This window comes from Chiloscyllium plagiosum, chromosome 18 (assembly GCF_004010195.1).
Source record: "Chiloscyllium plagiosum isolate BGI_BamShark_2017 chromosome 18, ASM401019v2, whole genome shotgun sequence".
NCBI lineage: Eukaryota > Metazoa > Chordata > Chondrichthyes > Orectolobiformes > Hemiscylliidae > Chiloscyllium > Chiloscyllium plagiosum.
The window spans coordinates 54,200,755-54,214,686 of record NC_057727.1 but is presented as its reverse complement, the minus strand read 5'-3'; the positions used below and the strand labels follow the sequence as shown (position 1 = coordinate 54,214,686).

Sequence of the window (13,932 nt, the reverse complement as noted above, 5' to 3'; positions counted from 1 at the left end):
GAATTGCATATTATAGAAGAAACAATACAACCTTTTAGAAATACAACAATTGGAGCACCTAGAATTCAATATTCTTACCATTTGAAGGCTTGGCGCAATATCCATGCATACTCAACAACTGGATGTAGGTTTGCTCGCTGAGCTGGAAGGTTTGTTTTCAGAGGTTTCATCACCATACTAGGTATCATCTAGCTTCATCCAGAGGCTCACTGATAATATTACCTAGTATGGTGATGGAACGTCAGAAGACAAACCTTCCAGCTCAGCGAGCAAACCTACATCCAGAACCTTAACCTGAGCTACAAATCATCTCAAAACTCACTAATATTCAACAACTTTTCTGAGAGAAGGTAAAATAATACTTACTTCAGGTAACTTGATAAAGCATCCCTATATTATTCCATATTACTAATTTGACAGTTATTTTCAATCTAAAGTAGTTATTATAACAATGATCCCGAGGTTTTCAGTGATTAGTGAATCAAATCAACTTCCTACCAAAAGTAATAAAATTCTCTTCTTGCATATCCTCATTGAACTTTCAATTTCAACTCATTCTGTTTAAAGTTGGTGAGAAGATTTGTAGCTCGTGTGCTTGTTGTTGTGGTTCTGTTCGCCGAGCTAGAAATTTTTGTTGCAAACGTTTCGTCCCCTGTCTAGGTGACATCCTCAGTGCTTGGGAGCCTCCTGTGAAGCGTTTCTGTGGTGTTTCCTCCAGCATTTATAGTGGCCTGTCCCTGCCGCTTCCGGTTGTCAGTTTCAGCTGTCCGCTGTAGTGGCCAGCATGAGCAAAACTAATGTAGTGTACAAAATCCCATGCAAGGACTGCAAAAAACACTATATAGGACAAACAGGAAGACAGCTAACGATCCGCATCCATGAACATCAACAAGCCACGAAATGCCACGACCAGCTATCCTTAGTAGCCACACACGCAGACGACAAGCAACATGAATTCGACTAGGACAACACTACCATTATAGGGCAAGCCAAACAAAGAACAGCCAGGGAATTCCTAGAAGCATGGCACTCATCCACAAACTCCATCAACAAACACATCGACCTGGACCCAATATATCGGCCACTCCAGCGGACAGCTGAAACTGACAACCGGAAGCGGCAGGGACAGGCCACTATAAATGCTGGAGGAAACACCACAGAAGCACTTCACAGGAGGCTCCCAAGCACTGAGGATGTCACCTAGACAGGGGACGAAACGTTTGCAACAAAAATTTCATTCTGTTTATTTTTCCTGCATCCCCTTGAATTCCTCCTTTTGAAACACTGACTCAGTTCAATCTTAAATACTGATAAACCAGTTACCTGCAAAGCACAACTGTCAGTACAGGGACATTTTCTCTTCTGACCTCATTTTTTTTTGTACATAAATGTGGAAAAATATGGGATATCAAGCACTTATTACCTGAAAATGCGAGAAGATGAATCAGGTTTGAATATTAAATTCCATATCTATTCTAATTAAAAAAGTTAATCTTGTCAACACTGTTAATGAGCCACCTTAAGTCATTTTGCAAAAATGGTACAAGCTCAGAGAAAGAATCAAAGTTTACCTCTGTAATGTGAGGATTGGGATTAAATCCACACTGCTTGCACACTACTGATCGACATTGCGTACAAGTGTTGAAGTTTGGCTGTTTTGGATAAGAGTTTAGCTCGGTAGTTGCACAAATTGGACATAGAGTGCTGCTGGGCAGCGGAGCTATCTGTGGTACAGAATATGGAGAGGTTGGAGCACTGCCCTTATCTGGGGATGCAGAATGGGACCTTTCTCCCCTTTTCGTACTTGTGTCAACTTGGAGACTCCTTCTTTGTTCTTGTTGCAGGTTTTGCTGTGTAGAACAACCTTGATTCTGCATTCTTCTTGCACTTTCATTGCTTGGAATAGTCTGCTGGAGGGTATCAATCTTTGCATCAGGCTGTCCAAGGTGCTCCCTCTGGTATGGTCTTGCACTATAAAATGAAAAAGAGAGATCTGAGTCTAATTACCACCACTGTTCAGGCTTTAATACAAACAGTAAGAAAGAAAAATGGTATTTGGAACTTAAAATGACTATCCTTGATAGATATTGCATATAAATATTTCTGAAAATAATTGTGTTCAAGTAGCTTTACATGTAGAAATAAATTTTAACTCCTCAAACAAATTTTAAGTAATATTGCTCAACTCATTAATTCTACCACTGACATTTCAAAAAGGAAGAGCTAAAACAACAACCTAAGTACTATGAAATAAGCATCATTATTTCAAGGTCAAAATTACATTAAGCAAATTAAATACATGGAAACAATTCGACAAGCACTTCCATCTCAGTAACGTAAATATTAATTGATGTCAATGGCTTAAAAATGCAAGATTACCAAAGGCTGAAATTTATGAACGAGTCAGTATAAATAGCTAATTGGCCACTATTCATGTTCCTTGCCTCTTTTGTAGCACTGGAACGGATTGTACATCTCTTTCAAAGACCCTACATAATCACAATGGGCCAAATGGTCTCTTTCTGCACACCACCATTTGACAAGTTGAAACATAGTCAACACTCTCCTCTGCAAACACCGTGGTTGAACTAATCAGCTGCAGCAAATTCAAACCGTCACCACATTATTTATATCTTGTGAAGACAAAGGTTTGCACTTGGTCCCCATCTACTTGCAGTATCAATCTTAGGCAGGGAAACCAACATCCAATCATATCCTCATGATGCATGTGGTAGTCTTGGGTTTGACTCCTGGCTGTTGTAACATACAGACAATGTCACGAGGATGGTAAGTGGCAAAACTGACTACATTATGATATGCAATTGTTAACAAGTAACTATAGGAATGTTTATCATGACATCCGATGAAAACTGACATCAAAACCCCAATCAAGGGTGAATGTACAGGCCAAATATCTTTATCCGCACATCTGAAAACCGAGACAACCTAAAAACCGAAGGTCTTTTTGAAAGCTGACCTCTTTAGACACAGACACACGTAGTTCAGGCACTTTGGAAAGGAACTTCACTTTCAGGTCCATTCAGGCCAAATTTTTTTTTCCCCAAAGGACCCGAGCAGACCCAAACTAATCTATACAGTAAGTGTATCCTGCAACATCCGAAAACCAAACATTTTCCTCATTGGAAATCTAGGTGTTCCTAAAAGTTTAAGATAAAGGATTCCAAAACTGTAATATAAAAGACAGGATGACATCAATAGTGACACAGTGATGTTGAAAAGTCCTCCTCATCAGCAAACAAGGGCTTATGCTAAAATTGGCAGAGGTACCTCGTAGACAAGCTGCGACATAAACATGCTCACCGAATCATACTTAATAATAATGTTCCAGGTACCATCATCTCTAAGTATACCCTGATTCCCCCACCTGGACAACCCATTACAGGAGGTGGCACAGTGGTACACGGTCAGTGGGGGGGTCGTTGCTCTGGGAACTTCAACATTGTGTCTGGATCACATGATGTCTCATGTCCCTAGGTCAAACGTGAGCAAGGAAACCTCTTACTGTATTGCACCTAACACTGCCCACCTCAGCTGCTGAATCCATACTCCTCCATGTTGAACACTAACTGGCTAAAGCACTTCAGGAACACAGAACATACTCTGCACTTTGGAGGCGACAATGTACATCAACAGTGGCTCAATAGCACCACTGTTGATCAAGTCGGCAAAATTTCTCTTTGACTTAACTGCTAAACTGGGCTTGCATTAAGGAGTGAGAGAACCCAAAAAAAAAATGGAAGAGCAAATTTGTTACAGTTTTCACCAATCTACTTGTCACAGATATACCTGTCCAATGGCCCTGTCAATAGGTAGTGCATCCATCCCGGCAAGTAGCGAACATGGGCTCATACTTGTGCCTTGTCGATTGTGAACAGCTTTGGAAAGTCAGGTGGTGTAAAAGATGCTCACTAAGGAATTCCCAACCTCTGATGCATTTTTGTAGCCTCAATATTTATGTAGCTGGTCCAGTTCAGTTCATCACCTGTCGTAACCCACAGGATGTTTGTTCGAGAAAATTCAGCGATGCTAAAGACATTGAATTTCAAAGAGATATAGTTGAATTCCCTTTTGTTGGAAATGTCGATTGTCTGTCACTTGTACGTCGTGAATATTATTTGCTACTTAACACCCCATGCCTGTATGCTGTTCAGGTCTTGCTGCATACAGACATGGAATGCTTCAGTAACTGAGGAGGTCACATGTGGTGACAAATCAACAGTGAGCATCTCCATTTGCAACCTGATGGAAGAAAAGTAATTGTTGAAGGAACTCATGCAGTGATATCCTGTAACTGGGATGATTGGCTTCCAATAACCACAATCACCTTCCTTTGTACGAGGTATGACTCCAATGAGTGGAGAATTTTCCCCAATTCCTGCTGAGTCCAGTTTTGCTAGAGTTCCCTGATATTACACTCAGTCAAATGATGTCTTGATGTTCATAGCCATCATTCTTACCTCAAGTCAAGTTCAGTTCTTTTTTTTTCCTGAATGCAGAATTCTAATTTCATCTGCGTTTTCCCCATAAATATTCATTCAATCCTTCCTTTTGAAATTATTCAGCTTCACTCTGCATTACAGAATACTAATGATAAGCAGAGACTATGTCACTCTAGCTTTAGAGGCACAAACAAGTTCTAATTGCCTTTGTCTGCCTAGTGATTATCTGTAGTCTAGGACCCCAATTTGCTACTTGTCAATCAACTAAACAATTTTTCCACAGCCCTCTAGAAGGTTATCATTTAACCAGCATTTTCAGAAAGAAAAGTCTCAAATTTGTATGCCTTTCCTCAAATCACAAATATAATCATTGCCATGTCCATTCCAAGCCAAACTTTTCTCAAAGCTTCATGTAAGAATTCACACAATGTTTATTTGGAACTTAAATATTCAACATGAAGGCACGGAAGTAATGTGTTAATCACATGGTTAGTATGGGCATCTGCCCAGCTCTTTTTTTAAAAACTTAATCATGGGATGCAGACGTCCGCAGTTGCACCTTGAGATGGTGATGAGCTGCCTTCTTGAATTGCTGAAGTCCGCATGCTGTGGGTTGACCCACAATGCCCTTAGGGAGGGAATTCCAAGACTTTGACACAGTGATAGCGAAGGAATGGCAACATATTTCCAAGTCAAGACGCTGAGTGACTTAGATGGAACTTGCAGATCATGGTGTTCCCTGTCTGCTGCCCTTGACCCTCTGGATAGAAATGGTTGTGGGTTTGAAAGGTGGTGTCTAAGAATCTTTGGTGAATTTCTGCAGTGCATTTTGTAGATCTCAATCACTGCTGCAAATGAGCATTGGCGGCAGACGGAGTGGATGTTTGTGGATGTGGTGCAAATAAAACAGACTTTTTTATGGGCGGCACGGTGGCACAATTCCCGCCTCAGGCGACTGTCTGTGTGGAGTTTGCACATTTTCCCTGTGTCTGTTGTGGGTTTCCTCCGGGTGCTCCGGTTTCCGCCCACAGTCCAAAAATGTGCAGGTTAGGTGAATTGACCATGCTAAATTGCCTGTAGTACTAGATGCAGGGGTAAATGTCGGGGAATGGGTCTGGTTGGGTGCGCTTCAGCGAGTCGGTGTGGACTTGTTGGGCCGAAGGGCCTGTTTCCACACTGTAAGTAATGTAATTCTCCTGGATGGTGTCAAACTGCCTGAGTATTGTTGGAGTTACAAGAGGTGAGTTACTAAAAGACATGAATTACTCACCACAGTATTCCTAGCCTCTGACTTGCTCTTATAGCCATTCTTTTAGGTGGTGAATCCAGTTGAGTTTCTAGGCAATGGTAACCCCAAGGTTGACGATAGTCAGAGATTCAATGATGGTTACACCATTGATTGTCAAGGTGTAGTGGTTAGATTGTCTCTTATTGGAGATAGTCATTGCCTGGTTTCGTGTGGTGTGAATGTTACTTGCCACTTGTCAGCCTAAGTATGAATATCGCCCAGATCTTGTTGCATTTGAACATGGACTGCTTCAGTATCGGAGGAGTTGTAAACGGTACTGAACATTGCACAATCATCGGCGAACATCCCTACTTCTCACCTTATGATGGAGGGAAGGTCTTTGATGACACAACTGGGGATGGTTGGGCCTAGTACACTACCCTGAGGAACTCCTGCATAGATGTCCTGGTCCTAAGATGACTCACCGATAACAACCACAACCATCTTCCCATGTGCCCGGTATGACTCCAACCAGTGGGGAGTTTGCCCCCTAATACCCATTGATTCCAATTTTGCTAGGCTTCCTTAATGCTACACTTGGTTAAGTTGATACTCAGCCATTTGTCAGTATTATGAATAGGCTTTCTTTGGCCTTAAAATCTTGCAGTGAGAATTGAACCTGGCCCTTCTGCTATCCATTGCACGACAAGATTTTCTGTTGACATGAGGAATAACTGGGTCTTTTGCAGATCCTAACCTGGGGTACGTGGCAAATTGAAGATAGGTGAGAGGTGCAGTTGGTTCCAAGACAGACAAAGGAAAGTATATTTCAGGTTAAAGAGCAAATGTAAGGACACATACCCTTAAACATGTCAAATAACAGTGGCAGAACCTAATTAAATTTAGGGGTTTTGTAAATGAAGTTATTAAAAAAAAGAGAAATTGAAATCCTGAGGTTTTAAACATTAGGCCAACTATTCTTTCAAATATCATCCTTGTAAATATTAACTTCAATAATAAGTCCTCTCTACATCGTCTCCAGAAACCCTAGAGCACTAGTTGTAAACAAAGAGATAAATATTTAACTGCTTATGCTGCTCCCTCATTATGCACAAGGCTTCCATAGTCTGGTTCCACACTTTTTTTTAAGTGAGCTTTTAAAAACCTTGCGGTAACATGTTCGAGCCTTCTTTCAACACTTCTTAGCCACTTTAATCTCAAGTTTTGTCCAATTTCTATACACTGTACAGTATACCTTTTTATCCCAATAATTTCTTCCTCAACTTTTTTTTTTTAAAAAACCTCAAACCTGTCCCTTTGGTATTCCATTTGCAACTTGCATGGATGCTTTTAAACAAAGACAAAAATCTTAAAATGATATTTCTCGAATTACTAATGCTTGACCAACCAATTAATTTTCACTTAGAGGGTTTTCATCCCTTTACAATTAGCTGATTTCCAAGCAAATACCTTTGTCCCTGATGTCTGTCATTGTTTGTTAATAATGACCAAGTCCCATGTATTTAAGTTTGAGGTCATTTACATGCTAAAACAGAAGAAATAGGAGCGGGCTATCCTGCTGTTGAGCCTGCTTTGATTTTCAAAATCCTGGGTAATCTTATATCTCAGTTATACCTTTCTGCACTATCCCCAAATCCATTGCAATCCGAAAATTCTTTAATCTCTGACATAAATACATTCAACAACACAGCGTTCACAGCTCAATACTCAAGAATGTCTCTGCTTAGTCCTAAATGTTCAGTGCCTTACTTCGGACGTCAACCGCAAGTGTAAACCATAGCCAGGTGATCCTCCCAATACCCATTTGCTCAAACCAGAATATTTCAACAAGATCTCGGATTCTTCTAAACATCATGAAATGTAGGCCTTTGTGAACCAATCTCTCCTCATACAACAAATCTTCCGTTCGAGAAATCACACTAGACAACTTTTGAAGTGTTACTGCTAAGCCAAGTATGTCCATGTTTAGGTAAGGAGATTTAAACTGTACTCAGTACTACAGGTGTGGTCTCACCAAGATCCTATAAAACAGTAGCAGGATTTCTATATTGTTACACTGAACACTTAGTAATAAAGGCTAACCTTAGCATTTGATTTCCCAATTGCCTGTTGTACCTATTGCTTAACAGGATATACACATCATGCCAAGCATTATTTTTAAATGTCTCATCATTTGAATTATGTGTTGCTTTTCTATCCTTTACATTTCCTCAGATTATGTTCCATCTTGCCCATTCATTTAACTAAAGTTCCCTTGCATCCTCCTCAGTTTACTTTTCAACCTAACTTTGTATTGCTAGCAAAGATACATCTTGCTGAATTCCCTCTTCAAAGTCATTGACTTTGATTGTAAATACTTGAAGCCAAGTCACTGACTTTTATGGTCTCCTTTAACTACATTCCCCAAACTAAAATTGATCAAATTTATCATCACCATCTTCTGTTCATTATTGAGTAACCAATCCACAAAATATGTTATTATGGTACGGGGGGCTCAGTAGTTAGCACTGTTGCCTCACAGCGTTAGGGACCCGGGTTTGATTCCCACCTCAGGCAACTGTCTGTGTGGAGTTTGCACATTCTCCCCGTGTCTGCGTGGGTTTCCTCCGGGTGCTCCAGTTTCCTCCCACAATCCAAAAAGATGTACAGATCAGATGAATTGGCCATGCTAAATTGCCCACAGTGTTCGGTGCAAGCCCTAAATTTGTACAATAACCTCTTGTGCAGCATCTTATTAAATACATATCTACTAGCTCCCCTTTATTCATCTTAATGATAAATTTACAGCTTATAAATTCATAGGTCTGACATTTTACTTCTGATTGTTTATCTACAGATTTACTGAATATTTCCAGCATTCCCTGTTTTTATTTCATGGCACTAACACATATATCTAACATGATTTCCCTTCCTTCCATATATTTTTGTGTGCCTCAATCCAATCATGCTATAACCTTCTAAGTGTCATTTTATTACATTCGAAGCATTTTTCCTGATGTTAGACCATAAGATAATAGAGCAGAATTAGGCCATTCAGTCCATTTGGTCTGCTCCATCATTTGATTATAGTTGATGCCTCTCAAAGCCATTCTCCTATCCTTTCCCTTAATCTCCTTAATAATCAAAAACCTGTCTTTAATACACAATATGACTTGGGCTCCACAGTCTTCAGCAGCTATGGCTTCCGCCTTACCTTAGCTCTAAAGGTCCCATCCCTTCACTCTAAGGGTTCACCCTCAGGTCCTAGTCTCTCTGACTAATGGAAACATCATCTTCACTTCCACACTATCCAGACCTCTCAGTATTCTGTAAGTTTCAATCAAATCCTACCTCATCCTTCTTAACTCTATTTAATGCAGACCCAGAGTCCTCAACCGCTGTTAATATCACAAGCTCTTCACCCTGGGATTATTGCTGTAAAATTCCTCTGGACTCTATCCAACACCAGCACATCTTCATTTAGATACACAGCACAAAACTGTTCACAATATTCCCAATGCAGTCTGTCCACAGCGTTGCTTAGCTGCAATATGACATCTCTGCTCCTGTATTCTGGTCCTCTCAGAATGAATGCTAACATTGCACTTGCCTTCCTAATCACTAACTGAACCTACATGTTAACCTTGAGAGAATCCTGAACTAGGACCCCCAAAGGCCTCTTGAGCTTCAGATTTCTGAAGCCTTTCCCATTCTTCCTACCAAAGTGCATAACGTCACACTTTCCACAATGCATTCCATCTGCCAGTTAGTCTAATTTGCCATAGTTCCACTTTCTTGTTGCTTTTGATTAGCAGTATTACATTTGTTATTTTCCAATCCAATTGAATCTAGAAATTTCCAGAAAATTAATGCCAATGCATCCATTATCTCTGCACAAAGAATGAACGAAATAGCACAGGAAAAGTCCATTCAGCGCTCCACATTTTACCCTTCCATACTAACAGTCAGATCTGTATCCTTCTATTCCCTTCCTTTTCATGTATTTGTCCAGGTGTTTCTTGAATGCTGCTATGGTGTCAGCTTCCACTACCTCCTCTGGCAGCGCGTTCCAAGCACTCACCATCCCTAGTGTGAAAAACTTGCTTTTCACATTTCTTTTCAACTCCCCTCGGCCTGCACCTTGAACCTATGTCCCCTAGTAGTCGACCTCTCCAACCTAGGAAAAAGCCTCATACTTACCACTCTATCCATGCCAATCTTATAAACTTCTATCAGATTGCCCCATAACCTCCTACATTCCAGTAAAATCAAATGCAGTCTATCCAACCTTGCTTCAAAGCTGAAATTCCCCATACCAGGCAACATCCTCGTAAAACTTTTCTGTACACTCTCCAATGCAACAACTTATTTTAAAATCTAGTGTAAAGATTGCCAGATTCAGGGAAGTAATCCATGGATATCTTTTCTTAAGATTATTATACTTCAGTACCTTATTTTCAAAAGACATTTGATTTTCCATTACTTGGGGAATCCTTTTGCATGTTCCCCAGTGAAGACATATCCCAAGTATTCATTTCATATCAGTGCAATTTCCTCTGTAGCGAATACATTTCTTCTCATTCAATACCCAGAAACAGATTGGGCACTGTTGGAAACACAGTTCATTGATTAAAAAACCATCAGTCTTAAGAACCATTCTCCAGTTTCATCCCGGTTTGTCTTTTCCTAGTCTAACTTAGAATAAAATACTCCAATATTACTCCTCCAAATGTACTTTAAACTGTTTATGAATTGCAAGTTCAATTCTTCTGTATTAACTCCAAGTCTATACTTATTTCAAATATTGTTGAACTCTACCATAAATTCTGATTTGAATTGGAAATTATTTCAGCACCGTATAACAATAATTCCTGCATCTTTGGTTCATCAACCCCTCTGCAATTGATCCTATTATACATCAAACAGCCATACCTGGGTTGAACCAAGTTTCTGACAAGGATGTCCTTCTATATTCTTTAGCTCCTCAACTGTGCAGTAGCACACAAGACTGAAAATTCAAAAACTCTTTAGTATATTTTTACCTTCTTCACGTTCCATCTCTTATCCATGTATTTGGGAGCACTAGCTTTCGGAGCATTTCAGAGTACTTCCAAATAAACCTGTTGGACTATGATCCAGTGTCATGTGATTTTTAACCTTCTCCACCCCAGTACAACACTGGTTCCTCCACACTATGACACAATGCAATACTTTATGTGTATGGACTCCTTTTCATATCCATTATCATTTATGATATTTTTAAGATGACGAATTCAAAGGCCATTCACATTGCTCACTCAGCCAGTTCCACAGATCCTGGCATTAATATGCTCCTAATTTATATGTTTCTCTAGATTTAATATTCAAGTATTAATATAATATTGAAGAAGTGAAAATTCTGACCATCTGCATCTCAGTCAGCCATTCTGATCACAAAAGTTTACGTTTACAAAATTTTATTCTGACAACAGATCACTCAAGCCTCACAAACTTCCACAATCTATACACAAGCTGGTTAATGCAATTAACTTTGCGGTTAATCTACTTAGTTTAAGAAAAACAGTACATTCAGCACAATTCTCAGACAGCTTCAGTTACATCAGCCATCTATAACATAACCACTTCATTTGAGTAAAATGCACTACATCACCACCCTTCAGCACCTCACAAATCAGACTTTTACAGCTGAAACTGTAAAATCTCAATAGTACTGTACCCATCTCTTCACAAGTGACAAGATAGAATTACCATTTTCACTGACAAGAATATTTATGCTTCATGAAAGAAAAAAATATGACTTGTGTATCTTTGACTGCACAGAGACTGCAAACAGGAAAACAGAAAATGTTTCATTTTGACAGAAGAGTGCTACAGTGGAAATCGTTTTCTTTTTTCAAAGTAATAAGTCATAAGGGAGGCACAGTAACTCAATGGTTGGTACTGCTGTCTCATAGTGCCAGGGACCTGGGATCTATTCCAGACTCGCGTGGCTACTTGTGTGGAGTTTGCACATTCTCACCGGGTCGCGTGGGTCTCCTCTGGATGCTCTGGTTTACTCCTTTATTCCAAACATTTGTATGTTAGTTGGACTGGCTGTGCTAAATTGCCCCATAATGTCCAGGGTTGTGGGGTCTAGGTAGGTTAGACATGGTAAATGTGGGAGCATAGAGGTGCTCAATGGGTCAAATGGCTTCTACCTACACTGAAGGGATTCTTTGATTCTCCAGAAGATTATGGCTCCACAGCTGTCATCTGTGCAGCTCAAAAGATGACCTTACGCCACATCTTGAGCGCAAGAGAGCGATAGACCCAAAAACTAAGTTAATGTAATTTTAGTAGATGTTTTATTGGAACAGAATATTGTCATACAGTTTAAGGAAGATAATAAGCTGTTAACAAAAAGCAGGGGGGGGGGCTTAGAGTTGTGAATAGTTGTTGTTTAAAGTCCACTTTAAGAGTTAAAGAATAAATTGATATTATTTTTGTTAAATAGTGGGTTTGGGAGTTCCTGTCACTGATATTTTAACAGATTACGAGGCAAGTTGAGCTTTTCTGGGTGTTTAGTTAAATTAACAGAGGGATTCACCACCGTGTCCTAACAGTTTGGGGGCTCATCCAGGATTTGGACAGGTTTAGTCAGATCCAGTCTGAGATTTGGACAGATTTGAACAGATTTGTGGTACAAAAGATCCCAGCAGATTTAAACCTTTGCCGATTAGTGTCCTAGATCTTTAAACAAAATGTAGGTGAGACAATTTGTTTAATTTTGGTTACTTGTGGTTAGTTAAATTAAAAGTAAGAGAAATGGCTCTTAAGATCGCTAAAGAAGTTCTGGGGTTTGAAGATGCTTCTCAAATTTGCCAAGCAAGTTTAGAAAGACAGAAGAAGGACATACTTCTAGAATTAGGAAGTAGGTTAGAATTGGATCTTACCAAGGAAAGCTGAAATTGTAAGGGAGTTAGTCATGCACTTAGGTGTGTCAGAGAAACAGTCAAGGGCAGCAGAGTAAGAAAACCTTAAATCGCAATTGAGGTAAATGGAGTTAGAAAACAAAGAAAAGGGAGAGAAGGTTCTTCACTGAGCAAAGAGAAAGAAAGAAAGAAAGAAAGAAAGAAAGAAAGAGAAAAAGAGAGGAAGAAATAGAAAGAGAGAGAGAATTTGAGCTTCAGAAATTGCGAATTAGTCAGGAAAGGATGGAAACGAAGAGGGAAGGTAGCAATATATACAAATATGCTAAAATATTGCCACATTTTGATAAGATGTCGAAGTCTTCTTTATTTGAAAAATTGGTAGGCAGATGGAGTGGTCAGAGAACTTATGGGTAATAATAATTCAGACTAAACTGGTAGGCAGAGCTTGCGAGGTATTTGCAGTGCTGTCAAATGAGGGGTCAAGAGATTATGCAGATGTCAAACAGGCTATTTTGAATGTTTATGAATTGGTACCTGAAGCGTATAGACAGCGGTTCAGATACACAAAGGTGGTCAGATTTATGTTGTTTGAAAGGATTAAATACAGTAATTTTGATAGATGGGTGCAGGCCTTAAAATAGATAACACCTACGAGGCTCGAAGAGACATTATTCTGCTGGAGGAGTTTAAAAACTCACTTCCAAAGATGATAAGAATTCATGTGGATAAACAGAAAGTTCAAGAAGTGAGGTTAGCAGCAGAGATGGCATTGGTGCATAAGGCAAACTCTAGCTTCCAGCAAGAAGTTCACCCTGTGAGGAATATAAATTGGGAAAAGGGGAGATCCTACACTACAAAACAAAGAGTCGAGTACACTGATAATAGTTTACCACAGGCTGAAAGAAGCCCAAGAGGGTAGAAAGGAAGTGAAAGGCTTGAGATGTTTTCAGTATAATGGAGTAAGAAACAGAAAATTAGTGCCAGTGGGTTAAGGAAGGCACTGGGAAAGGTGTTTTCACTGCCAGAAAGTGGGATACGCAAAGTCACAGCGCTGGACGTTAAAGAAAGGCATTGTGGGAAAAGAAGTGGTTTAAAGAAGTTAAGCTATTGGCACTAGTGAAAGTAGCAAAGGAAACCTCAAGAAAAGTTGTGCACCTACAGGAGTGTGTACAACCTAGGAAAGGCACTAACCCAACACCCAGCCCTATCTCTATAAAGACTTTGCCTCCGTGGATAAAGTTTACTCAGAAAGAACAGGGGGCAAAGGGAAGGAAATTATAATTTTGAGATATACGGAATCTTATAAGACCATAAGACATAGGAGTGGAAGTAA

The 13,932-nt window shown here is 39.7% G+C and overlaps 1 protein-coding gene across 1 annotated transcript in view; it reads right to left on the bottom strand.

The window, feature by feature from the left end:
* LOC122559103 (protein bassoon-like) overlaps positions 1 to 13,932 on the bottom strand; it is a 505,982-nt gene that overhangs the window by 470,151 nt on the left and 21,899 nt on the right. Inside the window, exon 2 of the mRNA XM_043708396.1 lies at positions 1,572 to 1,971. Coding sequence (XP_043564331.1) covers positions 1,572 to 1,971 — 400 coding nt within the window. The remainder of the gene's footprint in view (positions 1 to 1,571; positions 1,972 to 13,932) is intronic.